The sequence below is a fragment of the Leucoraja erinacea genome, chromosome 28, assembly GCF_028641065.1.
Source record: "Leucoraja erinacea ecotype New England chromosome 28, Leri_hhj_1, whole genome shotgun sequence".
Classification (NCBI taxonomy): domain Eukaryota; kingdom Metazoa; phylum Chordata; class Chondrichthyes; order Rajiformes; family Rajidae; genus Leucoraja; species Leucoraja erinaceus.
The window spans coordinates 21,991,351-22,014,109 of NC_073404.1; the positions used below are offsets into that span (position 1 = coordinate 21,991,351).

General features: G+C 41.4%; 1 protein-coding gene across 1 annotated transcript; it reads right to left on the reverse strand.

Annotated features, from left to right (window-relative positions):
* Nucleotides 1–12,992: 12,992 nt before the first annotated feature.
* LOC129710782 (eosinophil peroxidase-like) lies at nucleotides 12,993–21,607 on the reverse strand. The gene is made up of 3 exons (XM_055658021.1): nucleotides 19,170–21,607; nucleotides 15,193–15,430; nucleotides 12,993–13,395 (listed from the first exon to the last, which is right to left on the reverse strand). The coding sequence occupies exons 1-3, from the start codon at nucleotides 19,366–19,368 to the stop codon at nucleotides 13,074–13,076; spliced, it is 759 nt and encodes a 252-aa protein (XP_055513996.1). The 5' UTR covers nucleotides 19,369–21,607; the 3' UTR covers nucleotides 12,993–13,073.
* Between the last annotated feature and the right edge of the window lie 1,152 nt (nucleotides 21,608–22,759).

The following is a 22,759-nucleotide window of genomic DNA, read 5'->3' on the forward strand; positions in this document are numbered from 1 at the left end:
TAGAGTGAGTACAGCAGGGGCCTGAGCACACAGCCTTGAGGTGCTCCCATGCTGATTGTTATCGAGGCTGACACATTTCCACCAATACAAACAGACTGTGGTCTGTGAATGAGGAAGTCGAGGATCCAATTGCAGAGGGATGCGCAGAGACCCAGTTCTGCGAGTTTGGTAACCAGCTTGGAGGGGATGATTGTGTTAAATGCTGTGCTGTAATCAATGAATAACAGCCTTGTAATCAATAACAATGAATAACAGCCTTGTTGTCCAAGTGGTCCAGAGCGGAGTGGAGGGCCAGCGAGATCGCATCCACCTGTTGTGGCGGTAAGCGGACTGCAGTGGGTCCAGGTTTTTGTCGAGGTAGGAGTTGATTTGCTCCATGATCAACCTCTCAAAGCACTTCATCACCAGCGGTGTTAGTGCCACTGGTCGATAGTCATTGAGGCACGTCACCTTACTCTTCTTGGGCACTGGTATAATTGATGCTCTTTTAAAGCAGGTCAGAAATGAGAGGTTGAAAATGTCTGTTAAAAACTCCAGCCAGTTGGTAACCGTAGAGGTAGGTGGGTCTGGTTCTTGTAGGAACATATTAAATAAGAATCACCTACAAGTTGGGGGGAGATTGCATTTGTTTCTGAAGGAATGGTATGGGATAGCATCAGATTTGTTTATACTGCGCAGAAATCAAGGGTTTCGAATTTAATTCCTTCCCAATTTGCGTCCACCCACTCAGCATACACCAAGTCGGGCACTCATTTTCTCACAAAAAGAGAATTTGGAGGTACAGGCAGAAAAATTATACAAAAAAGGGGTAATTGAGAAAGCGGTTCACCAACCTCACCAATTCTTGTCTAATATTTTTCCTAGGTCAAAGAGGGATGGAGGATGTCGAATCATCCTTGACTTGAAGAGACTTAACCCCTTTGTGCAGTATAAACATTTCAAAAAGGAAAATGTTGTTACTGCCAAACAACTGATTTCCAGAGGGTGTTATATGGCATGTATAGATCATAAAGATGCATATTACTCAGTGCCTGTTCATAGGGATCATCGGAGATATTTGAAATTTAGCTGGATGGGCAATTATGGCAATTTAAAGCACTGCCTAATGGTTTAACCTCGGCCCCTATATTATTTACAAAGCTTTTAAAACCAGTACTGGGGCTACTCCGGGTTCAGGGTCATATTGTAATGGCTTATTTGGATGATATCTTAATCATAGGAAAGACTCGGGAAGCAGGTGAATTATCTGTTTCAGTTGTTAAACTCATGTTTGAGAGATTAGGGTTTCTCAGTCATCCAGTTAAATCCAAATTGATACCAGTTAGTTATTGATTATTTGGGATTCATTATTAACTCAACTCACATGTCAGTGACTCTGCCCATGGGCTAGAGATTAGAGAATAGACTTAATTGAAGGCTATAACAAGCTCATGGAGGAGCAGCAACCCTCAATTAGACATGTGGCCAGCTAGATTGGCGAATTAGTGGCTTATTTTCCAGCTGCACGGTTTGGACCTTTGTATTACCAAAATTTACAATGTGCAAAGGAGCAGCCACTCAGGATACATGCAGGTCATTTCAACAGACCCATAAAGTTACCAGCTGAAGCCATTGCTGAAGTGCAGTGGTGGATAATGAACATCTCAAGTTTCTCCAGCAATATCTGGTTGAGGAACCTTCAGTTGTCTTACAGACTGATGTTAGTGCCCTAGGTTGGGGTGCTACTGATACCATCTTTAGCTGTAGAGGCAGATGGAATATGCATGAGGCATTTATTCTTCAATCACATGGGATTAACTATTTAGAGCTGTTGGGAGCATTTTATGGGCTTAAGGCTCATTGTACTACTATGCGTCACTTGCATGTTCAGCTTCAGATTGACAACACTACGGCAGTGGCGTATGTTAATCACATGGGTGGAATCAAGTCGGAATCTTGTGATAGATTGACTAATCTTATTTGGCACTGGTGTAATACTAGAATCATTTGGGCTTCAGCTATCTACCTACCAGGTAAATTCAACATGGTGGCGGACACCAGGTCACGCAAATTCAATGACAACACAGAATGGATGTTGAATCATGATGTATTTAATTATATTGTTGTTTGGTATGGATTGCCAGATATCGATTTGTTTGCATCCAGACTCAATCACCAGTTACCTAAGTATGTTTCATGGGAACCAGACCCAGGGGCAGTAGCAGTAGATGTATTCTCGCTACACTGGGGTGGAATGTTTTTATATGCATTTCCCCCATTTTACCTCATCAGTCGGTGCTTGCTAAAGATCAAGCAGGACTTCGCCTCAGGAGTGTTGGTGGTACCCGACTGGCCTACACAGCCATGGTTCCCTCTCGTTTTGGAGATAATAACACAGCCTCTTATGGCTGTCCTGAAACATAGTGACCTACTGGTGCACCCTGTAACTGGGGATGAACATCCATTACATTACCGTATTGATCTGTTAATTTGCAGATTCTGAGGAGGCCATACCTGGGGCTTGGACTATTCGATCGTACCGTGGATGTGATCACTGCGGCCTGGAGGGATAGTACCAAAACACGGTACATTCTCATGTCAGGAAATGGGAGGTGTTCTGCTTACAATGGAACATTACATATCACACGGCAGGCATCTCAGATGTGCTAGAATTTCTGTCAACGCTATATTTTGATGAAGGGTTGATGAAGAGTGCCATCAATAGTGCCAGAGGAGTGCCGTCCTCATACTTATGGTTGGGGTCGGAACAACATTCTGTTGGATCTCACCCTTTAAAATCCTGGTTTATGAAGGGTATTTTTAATTCCAATCCCCCCAGGCCCAGGTACTCTGAAATCTGGGATATGAGCATAGTACTCACGCTGCTTCACCAGTGGGCTCCAGCCACATCCCTGTCGTTGCCCATATCACCCTTAAGGTGGTCATGCTCATGGCGCTGATCTCAGCGCAACGGGTCCAGACATTGCAGAAACTGCAGCTGGACAGGATGGTATCATCTGGAAATAACATTACGTTTTACATTTATGATTTAATAAAGCAGAGCAGACCAGGGGTGTCAGGGTTCCTTATTTTTTCGGCATACCCCACGGATTTACGACTGTGTGTAGTATCGCACTTGCAATATTATATCAAGGTCACCAAGAGCCTCAGAGGTTCGGAATCAGCATTATTTATTAGCCATAAAAGCCGCATATGAAAGTGTCAGGGCAGACCATTTCAAGGTGGCTGAAACAGGTTCTGGTTTGTGCAGGAATAGACACTGACAATTATAAATCTCACTCCACCAGGGCGGCATCAACGTCAGCAGCGAGGGCAATGGACATCCCTCTTGACCATATCCTTGCGGCCACAGAATGGTCAAATGAACTGACTTTTCAAAGGTTCTATAACAAACCGCATATCGAACCGGGGGTATTCGCCCATTCCATTTTAAGTTCTGTTTTATAGCTTCCCCCTGGGAGAGAGGGGTCGCTATTGTTTTTCTTTGTTAAATAAACCATTAACATATTCAAATCAATGCCATGGTTCAATGAATTGTTTATTCTTCACTCACCCTGAGTCAATTAATGCAGTGAGACGCCTGGATTCATATCTGCAGCATGAAATCACAGAGCTTTGAAATCTTCACGGAATCACTCACGTGACTCCAAAGTAAAATAGTAAGATTAGACGAGAACTTACCAGTTTGAAGTTTGATCTTTATTTTATGAGGAGTTACGATGAGCGATTACGTGCCCACCGCTCCCAGCCCTCATATCACAAAGGTCATCTGATAGTTCTAGGTTTTTAATCTTATTATGTTACTTCAATTACAGTTAACTGTGATTTCACACCGCTGCTTTGAAGATTGACACGCATGCGGACTAGCGGGGATCTTCACGTAATCGCTCATCGTAACTCCTCATAAAATAAAGATCAAACTTCAAACTGGTAAGTTCTGGTTTAATCTTACTATTCAACCACACACAAGTACAACAGGAAATGAAAAGAGAAGAATACCAGAGTACACGGGCTGCTTGCCTTCATTAGCCAAGATAGAGAGGGAGTAGATAAGTTATGTCCAACATGTAAAAACCATAGTTCGGCTGCAGCTGGATTAATGTTTGTAGGTCAGTTGACACTCTTTATGAAGGCCATGATTGCATTACATGGCAACCTGACATGTCATTTGTCCATTTCCCTCAATAGATGCTTGTGGTCCCGACCACGGGGGAAATGGAGGAGGACTGACCAAACTTTGTGCCTTCCACCACAGTGATGAATGCTGTGGTGGATGTTTGTGGTAAATTTTTATTGTGCATTGTGTGTTCTTTTTTTATTGTACCGCTGCTGGCAAATACATTTCACTGCACTTTATGTGCAAGTGACGAATAAAACTTGACTTGAAGTGACTCTCTGACATGTTGAGGTCCTCCAGCAAACTATTTTTTGCGAAGATTCATGCAGTCTTTTTTTGTCTTCACCAGGAAGTTGCCTGGAATGGAGTCTTTCACCAGTGGAGTGACACGAGAGACTGAATTTGTTATCTTTGGAAGTGAAAAGACTGAGGGCTGGCTTCATAGAAAGACATAAAATTATGTGAGGCATAGACAGGGAATATAGTGAGAAAACGTTCCCTTTGGAAGAGGAATCATAATCAGAGAGCATAGGTTGTAATGTTAAGTGGTGAAGATCGAGAGGTGATTTTCATCTAGAGAATGGTTGAAACATGGAACTCACTGATGGAGGTGGTGGAAGCAGGTACTCTCATGAGTATGGAGATGGGTACTGAAAAAGTTGTGGCATAGAAGGCTTTGAGCCAAGCACTGAGAATATAGGATTAGCATTGGTAGATATTTGATGTCCAGAACAAAGAACCTGTCTCTAAGATGTGAGACCCTGTGCCTTCTGATTCATTGTTGTATCTTGCAGGGAAATCCCGTGAGTGAGACTGAGTCTCTTACCCGGATCGGCTTCATTTGCGTGAGACAGGGACAGTCCAGCAACGACCACCACAAATAACCATGTGGCTGCCATTCTGAAAGAAACATATCCACTTTATGTTAGGCAGAAGACTGAGAAGTCAAAGGCACATTAAAGTTAGGAGAATTCAACAGGAACCATCACAGACAAGGACACCTACACTTGTGCACATTCAGGGAGACACCTACAGAATAACACTGTGACTTAAACTCATGTCCACGGTGACAGGCACATGCCCACACATGTACTAATGCAATGTATAGAGTGCTACCTTTCATGTTTAGATTTTCATCTCCAGAAATAGAAACTGAACATACTGATTTTATCTAATGACCACGTCTTAAACATATTTTTAATAATGGAGGTCGACAAGGAGCTGACGGTAATGAATTATTGACGGTATGGCCAGAGAACTGAACTGATAAATGGTATGAACCAGCAACCATATTCTAATACTGCCTATTGGCTATGAGATGTAATGGTGAGTCTATCAGTGCTGTCACAATGGAGGAAGGTTGTCAGCTTCTTGCGATGGGGCAGCAGAATTAAATATGGAAATCCAAACATAGTTGTTAGTGATTCTCTGCTCTTCCCTGCCCTGCACCGTGTCAGCTATTTCAACATAATCGGCTCCCTCCTTCAACAACGAAATGTATTTAAAAAGCTTAAAATAAGAAATAAATAATAATTTGTATTCTGGTGGTTATCGGTATTTCACAATGACATATTTATCTTAAACTCCTGCATATTTCTGTATTTTTCTTTCTTACTCTGTGAATATTTAAAATTATTTTGCCTAGATACACACAGATTATCTGCAGATATCACATAGGTTGCTCCATCCCTGGGCACATGGGCAGAAATCCCAGGGGGGGGACGGGGAGGGGGGGGGGGGAGGTGTTCCCCCCATATTTTGAGAGGTGGGGGACAATCCCCCCCCCCCCCATGTTTTGTAATCCGGATTTTGAATTTTGGTGAAAAAAAATCTATTAAAATCTCCGCTTTCCGCGAGAGTGGGGGCGTCACTCTTAAGCGCTTGTTAAATGTCTCCATTAACATCGTATTAACACGATGTGTCACCAATTGTGTTTTGACCTTCAAGTATTACTGAAGTTATTCACGGAGAATTTTGTAAAGCTGTCTGACGCGGGTACAATTACCATTTGAGCTAATGTGGATGTATTAGTGGATGGGTAAGATTTAAACGGGTATCGGATTTAAATGGGTCATGTCCTTAAGGTCTCTGATTGAATGGGTTTCAGGTAAGTCCCTCATTCACGGTCACTCAGGTTATTTAGTATTTTTTCCCCCCATCTCTCTCTCGCACCTCCAAGGTTGGTACTTCTGTTTGCCTTTATTTGCTTCAGTTTTATTCAAATTTCAGCAACGAAAGGCCCCGCGAACAGGCCGATTCAAAGCCCACGATTCGGGGTGGATGATGCTGCTGTTGCTAGTGTTCGGAGTCAGTCAGCAACCTGGTCAACTCCCGATGTTACCGTCTACAGGGCCCATGGCCGAAGCCGCGCGCGCGTGTGTGTGTGTGTGTGTGTGTGTGTGTGTGTGCGCGCGCGCGCGCGGCCACCAAGAGAATTGTGTCCGCCACATGTTTTGATAGCGATTTGCGCCACTGCCCGGGCATAGTTTCCAGTCCAATGATGGAACTGATCCAAGTTACACAGAGTTACCAGCTCGCAAGCTCAGTATATCGTCAGCTGAAGTGGAAACAAATACACCATGAAAAAGAATGAGAGAACCGAACTGTTGCAAAAAGGAGGCGCAGTCGTCTTTCTTACAGTTTTGCTTTCTTCCCAACCAATTGTTCAAGCGCTTTTGATTGCAACATGCGCCTTAATTTAGTTCAACTAAGAAACTGACAAGTTACTAAACTGTTGCAAAACTTTACACATTGTGCTGGGGGGCAGGAACATTCTGCTATCAAATATATTAAGTCTGCCCCGGTGCCACCTTTGCAAGTAGAGCCCTGGCTGTACTGGTACTGTACTGACCTGCACTGTGCTGGGCCAGGTCACACTGAATTGCTGGAAGTGTTGCACATAGTGGAACACTAATCCAGTGACAACACTCGAAGAAAAGGCAACCAGCCAAACCTCTCAAGGCCGTGAAGAATTTGCCCCATTTCTTCAAACAATTTGCTCCCATTTCCTGGTTCTGTAAGAAATCTTTTTTTTTTTCTCGAGCCAGCACCGCCATTTATTGTGATCATGGCTGATCGTCCCCAATCAATAACCCGTGCCTGCCTTCTCCCCATATCCCTTGATTTCACTAGCCCCTAGAGTTCTATCTAACTCTCTCTTAAATCCATCCTGTGATTTGGCCTCCACTGCCCACTGTGGCAAGGAATTCCACAAATTCACAACTCTCTGGGTGAAAAAGTTTTTTCTCACCTCAGTCTTAAATGGCCTCCCCTTTATTCTAAGGCTGTGGCCCCTGGTTCTGGACTCGCCCAACATTGGGAACATTTTTCCTGCATCTAGCTTGTCCAGTCCTTTTACAATTTTATATGTTTCTATAAGATCCCCCTCATCCTTCTAAACTCCAGTGAATACAAGCCTAGTCTTTTCAATCTTTCCTCATATGACAATCCAGCCATCCCAGGGATCAATCTCGTGAACCTACGCTGCACTGCCTCAATCACAAGGATGTCCTTCCTCAAATTAGGAGACCAAAACTGTACACAATACTCCAGGTGTGATCTTACTAGGGACCTGTACAACTGCAGGAGGACCTCTTAAATCCGATACTCTACTTCTCTTGTTATGAAGGCCAACATACCATTTGCTTTTTTCACTGCCTGCTGTACCTGCATGCTTACTTTCATTGACTGATGAACAAGGATCCCCAGATCCTGCTGTACTTCCCCTTTCCCCAATTTGACACTACTTAGATTATAATCAGCCTTCCTGTTTTTGCTACCAAAGTGGATAACCTCACATTTATGCACATTAAACTGCATCTTCCATGCATCTGCCCACTCACACAACCTGTTCAAGTCACCTTGCATTCTCATAGCATCTTCCAGACAGTTCACACTGCCACCCAGCTTTGTGTCATCTGCAAATTTGCTAATATTACTTTGAATCCCTTCATCTAAATCATTGATGTATATTGTAAACAGCTGCGGTCCCAGCACCGAGAATTGCAGTACCCCACTAGTCACTGCCAGCCATTCTGAAAGGGACCCGTTAATCGTTACTCTTTATTTCCTGTCTACCAACCAATTTTCTATCCACGTCAGTACTCTACCCCCAATACCATGTGCCCTAATTTTGCCCACTAATCTCCTATGTGGGAACTTATCAAATGCTTTCTGACAGTCCAGCAGCACTACATCCACTGGCTCTCCTTTGTCCATTTTCCTAGTTACATCCTCATAAAATTCTGGAAGATTAGTCAAGCATGATTTCCCCATCATAAATCCGTGCTGACTCGGACCAAGCCTGTTACTGCTATCCAAATGTGCCGCTATTTCATTTTTTATGATTGACTCCAGCATCTTCACCACCACCGATGTCAGGCTAACTGGTCTATAATCTGCCTTTCTTAAAAAGTGGGATAACATTAGCTACTCTCCAATCCACATGAACTGATCCTGAATCTATAGAACATTGGAAAATGATCACCAATGCGTCCACGATTTATAGAGCCACTTCCTTAAGTACCCTGGGATGCAGACCACCGGGCCCTGGGGATGTATCAGCCTTCTGTCCTATCAGTCTACCCAACACCATTTCCTGCCTAATGTGGATTTCCTTCAGTTTCTCCGTCACCCCAGATCCTCTGGCCACTAGTACATCTGAAAGATTGTTTGTGTCCTCCTTAGTGAAGACGGATCCAAAGTACCTGCTCAACTCATCTACCATTTACTTGTTCCCCATAATAAATTCACCTTTTTCAGTCTTTAAGGGTCCAACTTTGATCTTAACTATCTAAAGAAGTTTTTACTATCCTCCTTTATATTCTTGGCTAGCTTACCTTTGTACCTCATCTTTTCTCGCCTTATTGCCTTTTTAGTTATCTTCTGTTGCTCTTTAAACATTAGCCAATCCTCTGGCTTCCCGCTCATATTTGCTTTATTTGTACTTCTTCTCTTTTATTTTTTATAGTCCCTGACTTCCCTTGTCAGCCACGATCGCCCCTTACTCCCGTTGGAATATTTCTTCCTCTTTGGAATGAACTGATCTCGCACCTTCTGTGTTATTCCCAGAAATACCTGCCATTATTGTTCCACTGTCATCCCTGCTAGATAATCTTTCCAGTCAACCTTGGCCAGTTCCTCCCTCATGGCTCCATTGTCCCCTTTCTTCAACTGAAATACTAACACCTCCGATTTATCCTTCTCCCTCTCAAATTGTAGATTAAAACTTATCATATTATGGTCATTACCTCCTAATGAGAGAACAGACAGCTGCATTATTTAGTTGTGAATGTTGTGAATTTAACTGGACTGTGCTTCAGTGAATATAATCACTCCAACCTTTATTGATGGAACAACTGTAGATGTTGGATTTCGGGCATTACTCTGAGGAATTTCCAATGTGTTGCACAGAGGTTAAGGTGACTGCCCTCCAAACAGCACAGCTCTCATTCTTTGTGCTAGCATTCTTTGACGTTAGCTGATGGAGAGTTTTCAATGTGACTTCCATTTACCTCAAAGTTATAAGGGCAGCTTGAGGCCCCACTCTGTGAATGATCATCAATTTTGGATTTGATCTCTCTCCAATAAACCAAACACAGTAGGGAGTGTGTTAAAACCTATAAGGCATCACAATGGTCTGGTGTTGGCTTGCCAGTTCACTTCATACATTTTTTATTTTGACAGATTAAAATAAATCATTATCATATATTTCCATCTGTAAAATTAGAAAGGAAACAAAATGCAATAATCAGCAAATATGTGTGATATTTTATTTTATTTCAAATTTCATATCATCACGATTGTAAATTTCATACAACCAAGCGTTTGAAATAAACGTCACATTCCTGACAAGTTATTGCATTTAAAATTTATTCTCTACAATCACGCATTTGTAATATGAATAGAATGCATTTTGAAAATGTACCCATCCACCTATTAATATAAACCCTTAAGCACATTAATAATCAACTCAAATTGTGTATTTATGATCAAATGAGATTGCAAATCACATTGCAAAGTATGGATGTCAATGGAAAAAGGACATCAGAGCTAATGAAGGATCTGCCCCAGAGAAACCATTTGGAGACCTGTGGCCAACAGCTTTCACAGTGCTACATTAGTAACTGGAGATTAATCAAACGGGCCAGATTAGTCAAGAGGCCCAAATTAAAACAGTGAAGTATCCAAGTGATGAGACTTGGTCATGCAAACAAGGTGGGGAATGAATGTATGAATATAGAAACAAGGACGCTCCAATCCGAAACGTCACCCATCCATGTTCTCCAGAGATGCTGCCTGATCTGCTGAGTTACTCCAGCATTTGTTGTTTTCCTTTGAATATCAATAACTAGAATGGTCAAGTGGAAAATGGAGGTAATACGATGGCAACCAATAGTCCAGCTGCAACAGGATGAAGGAAGCCAGAATGGGATGGAGTTGCATTGGCCTATCAACACGTCATTGGAAGAGAACAGAAGGAATTGGAGGGTGATGGGCCTTGGAAAAATGATTTACCCCCTAACCAAAATTTGAGATTGCAGAAAGACTCTAGGACCAAGTTCAGAATTTGGAGAACAAACGGAAGTCATAAGCCTGACTGAGACTGATAACGTCATGGTTCGTATACCATGCAAGCTGTGAGTGCATGCAGGATGCCTTTGCGATTGAGAGTTTGAATACTGTACCTTTCATGAGTGGTATGACTCTAATATGATGCGAATTTGCTCCAACTGCTTTATCTAAATTCTCCCAGAAAAATATTTTTGCTTACACCAGGAAATAAAAAGTATTTTTATAAACCAAATTATGCAAGTCCTGAGTAAAATAATCAACAGGTCATGCTCTTTTCCCAAGGCTGAGCTATATACTAACATCTCATTTGATCATCTTCATCTATGTGTTATTTCCCGTTTTCGGTCCTCTGCCTTGCTTTTTCTTTCCAGCTTTTGACTCCTCGGGTTCTGAGGAGTAAAATCACCATATTTATCTCCACATTCCTTGAATCATTTAACACTGTTGCTTTTTATCATTTAGAGTCAATATAAAAACATTCCCGAAAATAAAGCAAAACAACAGAGACTACTTTCACCCAGGGAGGATATTTAACGTTACCCAGATAAGGAAGTGGACATTTGGGGGTAGGGGTGATCAGGAAATCATTCCAATCATTCACATTGTGAGAGCTGGGAGATTTTAACACTTGAGCCACAGCTTCATGAAATGAACATAAGGTGGAATGATGCAATGAATATGCTTGACGAAAGAACTGCAGAGGTCATGTTGCATTTGTATAAATTAGGAGATCATTTTGCAGTTGTATAAAACGTTGGTGAGACCGCATTTTGTATTGTGTCCAGTTCTGGGCAACGTGTTATAGGAAAGATTTTGTCAAGCTTGAAAAGGTTCAGAAAAGATTTACTAGGATGTTGCCAGGACTAGATGGTCTGAGATATAGGGAGAGGTTGAATAGGCTGAGTCTCTATTCCTTGGAGCGCAGGAGGATGAGGGGTGATTTTATAGAGGTGTATAAAATCATTAGAGGAATAGATCGGGTAGATGCACAGAATCTCTTGCCCAGAGTAGGGGAATAGAGGATCATAGGTACAAAGTGAAAGAGAAATTATTTAATAGTAATCTGAGGGGTAACTTTTTCACACAAAGGGTGGTGGGTGTATGGGACAAGCTGCCTAAGGAGGTAGTTGAGGCTGGGACTATCCCGACGTTTAAGAAGCAGTTAGACAGGTACATAGATAGGACAAGTATGGAGTGATATGGACCAGGCGCAGGCATGTGGGACTAGTGTAGTTGGGACATGTTGGCCGGTGTGGGGAAGTTGGGCAGAAGGGCCTGTTTCCATACTGTATCACTCTATGACTATGTCTTGATGAGATGGCAACATCTCTGAGCCACCCATCCCTTCTCTCCAGAGATGCTGCCTGTCCTGCTGAGTTACTCCAGCTTTTTGTGTCTATTTTCAATGAATATGGTTGCTGTGGAAGGGGGGATTTGTTGCCGTAGAGAAAAGTGCTTTAGTTCCTTGAAATTGTAGCATAACAGTATTATTTACAGAAGAATTTAATCCAGTGGATTGTGAATGTGGATAAATGTATATTTGAATTTCATGTTTTGAGATGTGATGGAGGATTTTCAGGTTTCTGAGAATGGTTGTGAGAAACATACAGTTTTCAAAATGTTATAATGTTTGGGTCGATTTTCTCTTTCACTGCCTTGGTGTTAATCTTACATTTGTTACCTCTTGTTGATTTCAACAGTCCGAAGATAAGGCAGATTATCCATCCTGCCAGTTTTGTGCTCAAATAATGACGAGATCGTGTTAATCAATTTGGTGCACTCTCTCCAGGGACTTGAGTCCGTTTCTTACCTGAGCAGCTAGGCGGTTTACTCTCCCACTTCTTTTTCTTCCCACAGTTTATCACCTGAGCTCCCTTTAAAGTGAATCCACGTTGGCAAGTGTACTTGACTGAGGAATTGCATGTGGAGAAAAAGGCATTCCGTACCTTAGGCACCGGACCACAAGGGAGATCTGTAAAGGAGGCAAGCAGGTATTAATTAGGAGAACACAAGTGTGGGATTACTGTAACATTTGAAGACGTTTCAAGGAAGTGACAACAACATACTGAAGAAACAACCTGTCAAGGTAAAGAGAATGGAAAAGTAGATAAATGATTCAAACCAGCAGAGAATGTGGAATATAAATGTGGCGATAAGGTGTGCTGATAATCATACACCAGAGAGCATTATTGGTGTACAGGTTTTGGTGATTATACCTGATACACTAACACTCACTCCTCTTTTTAAATGCAATTTTTCAAATCCTATTTTCCCTTTTTTCCCCAGTCATAAAAGCTGAGAAAAAAAGAGGCAGAAGGAAGTAAACGTCGTTAAATATAATATCGGAATTGCTAAAGAAGGAAATTGTTAATGGGATTTAATCCTAGCTCTCAGCTTTTAACCATCCCAGACCAGCAGTGTTGGTTAGTTTTATAGTCAAATGTACAGGAACGGTGATATTAGGCTGTGGAGTCTGTGATATGCGCTCAGATCTTGTACCTTTCACCTGCTCCTTCCAGGGTTTCAGGTCCACTTGTGGTATTTGTTTGCAGCGTACATAATCTTTGGTAGAGGAACTGAATTTAAATGCATCCCGAGAAAGTAAGTCAATCCCGGTGGTATCACAGATTATCCTGGACATGGAAATCTTAGTGAGAGCCTTGCGCTGTTTCTTCGTAAACACTCCTTCATTTTCCCACCAGAACCTACAAAAAAAGAAGCATTATTGCCAAGCCTCAAAAGGTACAGAGAAAGTATCCCGATTCAATGAGCCCAAGGTCAATGGCTGCACAGAAGGGTCGACTGTCTCCTTGGCCACATTTAAGCAGTATGTTGAGAAGGAGTATAGAGGACAGTGTGATTTTCCTCTCTCTACAATTTAAGATACAGAGCCGGTTTCTCAATCTGCTGATCCAACAACATTTTCTCACTGTGTACACTGTGTCCCAGGACTAGCTGTGTCTTGAGCCAACATCTTTCAGTGGTGTCACAAATTGGCATCCATCAACAATGTGGAAATTGCTTGGATATGCACCATTTACAAAAAGCAGGACAAATTCCGTTTGATTAACCGCTATCCTATCAGTCTACTCTCAACTCTCAGTGAGGGAGGTATAATTGGCAGTGCAATGATGTAGCACTTACTTACCAGTGACCTACTCAATAATACCTAATTTCAGTTTCATTGGAACCACAGCCCCAGGCCTCATTTCAGCTTTCGCTCAAATATAGACAAAGTAACTGAATTCTAAAGATGCGAATGACTGCCCTGACATCAAGGCAATATTTGACCATGTGTGATATCAGGGCATCTTGCTAGAACCATAGTCAGTGGGCTTCCTGGAGAAAATACTTCAAAGGCAAGAGAATATCTCACACACGAGAATGGATGTTGTTAATGGAGATCAAACATCCCAGTCCAAGACCAATCACTGCAGGGATTCCTCAGGGCAGTAGAAAAGACCCAACCATTTTCATCTGCTTTGCCAACTACCTTCCTTCCACCCTAAGGTCAGAAATGGGGATGTTTGCTGGTGATTCAATTCAATTTTCAACTCCTCAGCAAATACAGCAGTCTATGCCTTCATGCAGCGTCAGTTGGGCGACATTCAGACATGGGTTGATACATGGCAAGTAAAATAGTAACCACAAAAGTATCAGCCCTCAACAAGAGAGAGTCTAACCAGTTACTCTGATGTGCACTGGAACTTGAATAACTGAGACTTTCACCATAAGACCATTACACTTAGGAGCAGAATTAGGCCATTTAGCTCATAGAGTCTGCTCTGTCATTCAATCATGGCTTATGTATTTTTCCCAACAATTGCATAAATATTGTGGTTACAAGAGCAGGTGAGAGACTAGGTAACCTGCAGTAAGGTGGGTGGAGGACACAACAAGGCATACCCTGCAGTATGATAGAATCTTCTCCATTTGTCTGCATGAATGTTGTGCCAACAGCTCTCAATAAGCTTGACTGTATCCAGGGCCAAAGGGGCCTACATCATTGGCACCCCGTCAGCTACCCGAATCATGCATTCCCTTCACCGCTGGTGGACATTTGCAGTGTAGCCCACCCACAAATGCATTGCAAATGCACCCCTTGTGCAAGTTACTCTGCCAACATCTTCTATGAATTCCTTCTTCAGAAAGCAGTATCTCACTAACATCTTTTCAAGGGCAATTGGTGAAGGGCAATGAACATTATCCTTGGTGGAACTGGCCAAAACCCAAACATGAGAGAAAATACTGCATAGGCTTGGCAGAGTCTCCGCCTTCTTTTGTCTTAAATCATTATGTCGTCAATTAATGATCAGCATAATATCTGATCATTGACCTTTGAATTGTATATATATCTTGCCTTTCCTATTTTCTAAGTCATCCCATGCTCAAATTATGCTAATAAAATCCAAGACATAATCCAAAAGGTCTTTGGGTTCTGATTTCAGATCCACAAGGCAAAGATTTAATGAATGTCAAAGCTTTCAATTGTTGCCCAATACCTGTCTCCATTTCTCAGGTTCTGGAATTGGTGTCCTAACAAGCAGGCCAACAAAGGTCCAACCTTCCCTCCTTCCACGAATGGTTCAGAGATTCCTCCTATCCAAAGTTCAATGTTGTCTGGTGTCCCATAGAGATCAATGAACTTTCTTGCAAGATCGCTATTGTTGAGCACTTCAGATAGTTCAGACTCGTTCCTGGGTTGTGAAAGTCCACAGAATCTCCTCCATGCATTGTAACCTGTGAAATTCAGAGCAAAAATATGTTAGCCAAATCTGTGGTGGTGCCCCTTTGAAATGAATAAAATAGAAGCGTGTGGAAGGGTTGGTAGAATCGCTATCTTTTAATTTTAGTTCACCTTAACTTGAGAGAGGTGGGGTGAGGTAGGGGGGATAGGGAGGAGGAGGGGGATAGGGGTGGACTTTTTCATTGTTTCTCCTCAATAGGGAGTGGATCTGTGGGCCAAAGATTTATAGCCATACATCATTGACTGCTTCATCCAAATCCACTCATTTATTCTCAAAGTCCATGGAACGAACCAGCCTTTTAAATCACTGTCATTTTACACAACCAAAATATATTTCCTGTGTAATTTGTGTTGCAAATGCTCTGAAGTCGTTGCAGAATATACAATCAATTAAACATTCTATAGACTGCAGAAATAAAGGTAATTACTGTTATCTTGCTGGATTAATTACATAGTAATCACAGAATATTCAGTGATCCTTGCAGTGCTATCTGATAAGCAGAAACCACAATGCAGTATTCACTGTAGAAATTAGAATATGTGCAATAATTATACTGTAGTCATATCACTACAGTAACAATGCATTAGACAGCAATTATCATGCCAAAATATTAGAATAAGCACATTCAGTTATTGAATTATTTTTCCAAGTCCTATTGTCAGCATTTTATGGTATGATATACTGTAGGTCACAGGTCTTGCTATCCTCTTGTTCTGAGGGAATATTGAAGATAACCGAGTTTGGATCTAACACTAAACAGCAGCTCCTTCTCTGAGGAACAATATATCCAGTGGCACTACTCAAAGCGAGGTGAAGGTTCCCCCTGGTGTCTTGGACAGTAGGTATTCCTTATCTTTATTCCTTAAGGATTGGAAATAATTGACCTAATTTTGTGACTTTTCTGTGTGAATATTCCCTGCATTACCGTAGTTACAAAGTAATTTTTCTTTGTGAATCTGCTATTCCCAAAACATCTAATTAAACATTCAGCTGTAAATGTACACAATGAATATTCACAGTAAACACTACTAAGTTAAAAAAGATTTAAAGTAAACAGTACTAAATACTTTTTCATATTTCTTCAGTAAGTTATCCACAAAGTAAACATTTGCTAGGTAATTGCTCAGTAGTTAACATTTTACTGTTATTGTTCCGTCAATTCTCTCCAAGTCAGTTCAATATGTTCCTAATGGCTACATTAGCCAATAAAGTGAAATAAAAAACAGAAAATGGAGAAAAACTCATCTGCGGAGATAGAAACAGAGTTAATGTTTCAGGTTGCAGATTCCTCATCAGAGCGGAAAAAGAGAACAAAAAACAAGTTCGTTTTCACAAAAGGAGAGGTTGAGGGAGAAATGGATTGGACAAGAGAAGTTCTTTGATTGGGTGAGACCAAGTTTATGAAGGTGATTTTTTGTCTTTTAATGAGCCGTCTGGTTGATAGATTAATGAGGAAGATAGGCAAGGAGTGCAAAATTTGGGAAAAGATGTTGTAAATTTGGTTGAAAAGAAATAAGAAGCATATCTGAAGCTTAAGAAGCTGAAATCAGACAGGGCCCTTGAGAAATACAAGGACACAGGAAAGAACATAAATGGGGAATCAGGAAGGCTAAAAGGGGCCATTAAATGTCCTTGGTGAGTAGGGTTCGGGAGAATTCTGAGGCATGTTGCATAAACATTAAAAACAAGAGAGTAATTTAGGAAAGGGTAGGACCATTCAAGGACAAAGGAGGACATTAATGCCTGGAGGCAGAGCAAGAGGGTAAGATACTAAGTGAATACTTTGCATTAGGATTCACAAAGGAGAGGGGTATGAGATAGAGTGAGATTAGGGAAGAGTGTGATGAAACTCTATGCCATCCCGCTGTCAAGGAGGAGGAGGAGGTGTTTGGTGTTTTGAAGAACATCAATGTTGATGTTTCCAGGATCTGATGGGATCCATCCCAGGATATTGAGACAAGTGTAGAGGTTGTTGGGGCCTTGACAGAAATCCTCTTTAGCTACAAGTGAGTTCCCTAAGGATTGGAGAATAACTATGTTGTTCCTAAGAGGGGAATAACTTTGATTCTTAAGGACAGGATGTACACACCATGGACTTATTAACGATAGTTAGCTTAATTTTGTTCAAGGAGGTCATATCTTACAAATTTAATTGAGACTTTTGTGATGACAAAGGTGTTTGATGAGGGTAGAAACATAGAAACATGAAAACATGGAAAATAGATGCAGGAGGAGGACATTTAGCCCTCCAAGCCAGCACCACCATTCATTGTGATCATTGCTGTTCATCCACAATCAGTAACCTGTGCCTGTCTTCTCCACATATCCCTTGACTTTGCTAGCCCCTAGAGCTCTATCTAACTCTCTTATAAATTCATCCAATGAATTGGCCTCTACTGCCTTCTGTGGTAGGGAATTCCACAAATTCACAACTGTCTGGGTGAAAATGTGTTTTCTCATCTCAGTTTTAAATGGCCTCCCCTTTATTCTTAGACTGTGGTCCCTGGTTCTGGACTCCCCCAACATTGGGAACATTTTCCTGCATCAAGCTTGTCCAGTCCTTTTATAATTGTATATGCTACTATAAGATACCCTCTCATCCTTCTAAATTCCAGTGAATTCAAGCCCAGTCTTTCCGATCTTTCCTCATATGACAGTCCCGCCATCCCGAGGATTAACCTCGTGAACCTACGCTGTACTGCCTCAATAGCAAGGATGTCCTTCCACAAATTAGGAGACCAAACCTGCACAAATTCTCCAGATGTGGTCTCACCAGGGCTCTGTACAACTGCAGAAGGACCTCTTTACTCCTATACTCAATTGACATTGTCTACATGGATTTTAGTAAAGTATTTGACAAAATCCCACCTGGTAGATTGATCCAGAAGATTAAGGCACATGGAATCCACAGAGACTTGGTAAATTGAATTCAAAATTAGCTTGGCCGTAAACAACAGAAGGTAATGGTGAAGGGGTGTTGTTCTAACTTGAGGTTTGTTACCAGTGGTGATGCACAGGGAACAGTGCTAGGACCTCTGTTGCTTTTGTTATACATAAATGATTTGGATGAAAATGAAGGTAGGCTGATTAGCAAATTTACAGATTAGACAAACATTTGCAGAGGTTGGATAATGAGGAAGGCCATCAAAGGATACAGCCGGACCTAGACTAATTGCGAATCTGGACAGAGAAAAGGCTGATGGACATTAATCAAGTTAAGAGTAAGATTTTGCATAGGGTGATCAAAAGTAAGAGGCAAAGTATACAGCAAATGGCAGGACCCTTATGAGCACTGATGTACAGAGGGATCTCAAAGTCCACCCTCCAACTCAAGGGCAGTTGGGGAAGCATACAATATACTAGTTTTCATCTGTTTGGGCATTGATTATAAAAATGGGGAACTCAGAATGCATCTGCTTAAGACTTTGATTCAACCACATCTGGAGTACAGTGCGCAGTTCTGGTCACAGGACTACAAGAAGGTCACAGGTTTACAGGAAGCATGTGAAGGCTTTAAAGAGGGTGCAAAAGAGGTTCACTAGTATGTTACTTAGATTAGAGCGTATTGGCTGTAAGGAGAGGTTGGACAACCTATACTGTTTTATTTTCAGATTTCAGCATCTGCTATTTTCATAACATTAAATTACCAGGTCATAAACTTGTTGTATTAACCATCATCCTGACAATATTTTTTTTTGAGTCACGCTCAACTCCGCCGACATTCTCCCTACCTGCTATTCCGTGATCACGGGAACGCTGCATGTTCAGAGAACCCAGATCCAGCCCTATTTGTGAAAACGTCTCAAATAGCCTCTCTCGCAGTTCATCGTGCATCATCTTGGTCTGTGTCTGTAGTTTTGAAGGTCTGTTCAACAATCCTCTGACAATGGGATCAACTCCACCTACAAAAACACAGAGAAAAATGCACATTAACGATAATCTTCCAAGTGATTTTTCCAAATCTCCAACGTGCAGTTATGGTAGAGGGAGCCAATTGTTAAACATCTCTGAATGAGTAGCACAAAAATATTAGCTTGACCCGATCTTATTGGTGAAGCAAGAGACTGAGATTTTTGATCACGTAATGCATCAGACAGCAGATTCTACTGAGGCTTCATCAGCCAAGATTAACTTTGGCAATCACTGATGTTCCATCATTACCGTTCCCCACTCAACTCCACCCCAACCCAAACACCATAAGATCACTCAGTCCCATTTAAATCCATGCAGAAGCTGTTATTCTCTGGTGTCCAGTTCCCTCCTCAGTGTCCACACCTCACTCCTTCAAAAAATGCAGAAGCAATGGAACCAACAAGGGAACACATTTAGAGCATATTTCACAAAGTACTATTAATTGCAGGTTTTAGCTTAAATTAATTATTGATCAGGACAGCATGCACATCTGTGGGGCTGTTCACCTCTCAATCATTTCCAAACTGTAGACTCTGAACAGATTCAGCTTGCTGCCTTTTGTACTGTTGCTGATTTTCGGAGCTGGAAATATTGTGCTGAATGAGCTGAAATATTGTGTGCCTCGTGATAAGGTTTGATATGTTGGACATCATTAGTGTCATACAGTACCTATCGTGGGTGGCACAGTGGCGCAGTAGTAGAGTTGCTGCATAACAACGCCAGAGACCCGGGTTTGATCCTGACTATGGGAGCGTGTCTGTAGGGAGTTTGTACGTTCTCCCCATGACCTGTGTGGGTTTTCTATGGGATCTCCAATTTCCTCCCATACTCCAAAGATATACAGGTTTGTAGGGTAATTGACTTGTGGAGGATAGTGAAAGTGGACGGAGATAGCTGGTCATCGTGGACACGGTGTGCCGAATGGCCTGTTTCCACACTGTATCTCTAAAACGAAAACTATATTAATCCCATGTACCAGGCAGAGTTTAGGTAAGAAAATCTTTGGCGCTTATTACATCCCAACTACCTTAAAATTGTCGCCATTTAAAAAAATAAAATAAAATCCAGGTCCATGTGACAGAAGCGTTGGAGAGGACAACCATTAGGCTAAAGCAGCCACTCCTTCCCACATATGAATTTTAGGCCCAAGTTCAACAGCATTATTAAAGTGGGAGAATAGAAATCTTTTAAATAAAATAGATGCGGATGATTTCATCAAACCAATTCTAATTGGCATTCCTATTCTGATTACCATTCTTATGCATTGTGGGTGCAGAGTTAGTGACAATTCACCCTAATCGGTCAATGATGGTCGACTAAGTTCGATGCCCCCAACATGACTCGTCCAAACGTGACCTGGATTATGTGCAACCATAAAGCAGCTAAAGTTTGATTTTCCTGATATTTGCCTTTGGAGAATCCCCATTTCCACGATTTTACAGTCAGGGAAGTAGGAGCTGGTCCTGAGAGCAAAAGGACGTTGCTCCCTTCCAACCACATTTCATTTCTATTAAGCCCAATGATTGGCTGGTTGGGTGAATATCTAACAGCCTGGGAATCCCTGAGAGGAGATTTCAAGAAACTAGAAGAGAAGTGGAATTAAGACATAAAACTCATTGGAAATCATTACACATTCTCTTTGAAAGATATGTCCTACTCACTGCACTGGCTATACTGCACCATCCACACCAAGCGAGTCACCATCATGCCCAAAGACATCCAGCAGGCTCGCCGCATCCGCAGGGAGCCGCCAAACCCCACCTAAACATCCAAGACCGGAGGTCGGTGGGGGCGCCGTGAGATGGCTACCCTGCGTTAGTCAATTCTACTTTTTTGGTTTTTTTTTAGTATGTCCAAATGTTTGTTTTAATGTCTCTCAGTGTGTCTTGTGTGGAGGGTGGTGAGGATTAGCCTCCAAAATTATTTGTCTATGTTGAATAATGAAGGAATAATGGGTATTTTAAGGATTTGGCAGCCATCTTAGACGCCATCTTGAAAATTAGACCTTTCCAGTGGTCTGACTGGTAGACTTTTGGTATGTTATTAAGCACACCTGATACTACAAAAAACTGTTGAAAAACCTTTTGGAACAATTTTTTGAGGTCAAACTACATATGCAGCCGCCTATCATGTTTTTGTGTCAAACCGTAGAACTATTTCACCTGCAAATTAGTTTATTTTCCATTTTGTTACGAATGTATACAGATGTCACCGTCTGATCAGTTTTTGTAGTTCCCTCACCTTTTTTACAGAGGGTTGTATGCTTAAACTTCCTAGGATTGCTTGAGTCTCCGAGTTGCCTATAAGTTGCCATGCATGCTGCTTATTTGAAATTAATTTCGTATACCTTAGGAACTTAGGAAATTAATTTCAATTAACTCATTTAATGAGGCATCCCTCCACAGTACATGGGAAAAAACAATAATGGCATTGTTTTAAAAAAAAGTATGGAGTTATTCCTTTTGTCTGGCTAATATTTATCAGCACCCTACTCAAAAGGATTGTCTGGCAATGATTTCTATCTGTGGAGTCTTGCGATCTGCGATCTGCACATTGGCTACAGACTTCCTTATTTCAGAACAATGACTCCATTTCAAACCAATTTTTACATGGAAAGTTATTTGTTCATCCCATGGTTGTGAAAATAGTCATACGATTGCAAAACATTTTTTATCGATATGTGTTTAATTTGAATGCAGCACGCAGGAGCAAATTTATTATAATGACCACCTTCCGGAAAGGGGTATCGATGGAGAGGTCTGATTGTTCTCTGATGCAGGGGAAGTTGACGCTATAAACATCTTACCTTCACTGCCAGTTGCAGAAGAGCTATTTGCTGAAACATGGTGAACTCCAGCCATCCAAAAGCACATTTAATACTATCATTACCATGTGCCAACTCCAGGAGAAATGAAGGCGTAGTGTACCTGACAAGTGGTCTTCAACCTGAATCATTTAATTTTGTTTCTCTTTCCAAAGATGCTGAGAACTTCCATTGTTTTCTGTTTTTATTTCAAATCTCTAGCATCTGTAGTTCTTTTAATGCGTCTTATGGATCATTGCATGTATGCAATTAGTATGCAATTCTTGCACTAAATATTATTCACGTTATTCCCTTTATCATGTATCTGTACACTGCAGATGGTTTGATTGTAGTCATGTATTGTATTTCCACTAACTGGTTAGCACGCAACAAAAGCTTTTCACTGTACCTCAGTACTCGTGACAATAAATAAACTAAATGAAATTAAACTAAACGAAAGTACACTAGAATCTAACACCATAATTATGCATGTGCAGATTTGAAGGCAAAATCATTTATTTTTTCTCTGAATAATACAAGAGATTGGACCTTTAACATTGCGCCTAAACAAAACAGAGGTTCCATAACAACCTTCCCTTGAGTATA

What these genes read in the sequence shown, in the direction of transcription:
- LOC129710782 (XM_055658021.1), bottom strand. Translation starts at nt 19,368, where the DNA reads ATGTGCATTTTTCTCTGTGTTTTTGTAGGTGGAGTTGATCCCATTGTC. An exon ending in CCGTGATCACGGAATAGCAG is followed by an intron (nt 15,431 to 19,169) that starts GTAGGGAGAATG and finishes TGAATTTCACAG; the next exon opens with GTTACAATGCATGGAGGAGA. An exon ending in AACCTGAGAAATGGAGACAG is followed by an intron (nt 13,396 to 15,192) that starts GTATTGGGCAAC and finishes CTTTTTTTGTAG; the next exon opens with GTTCTGGTGGGAAAATGAAG.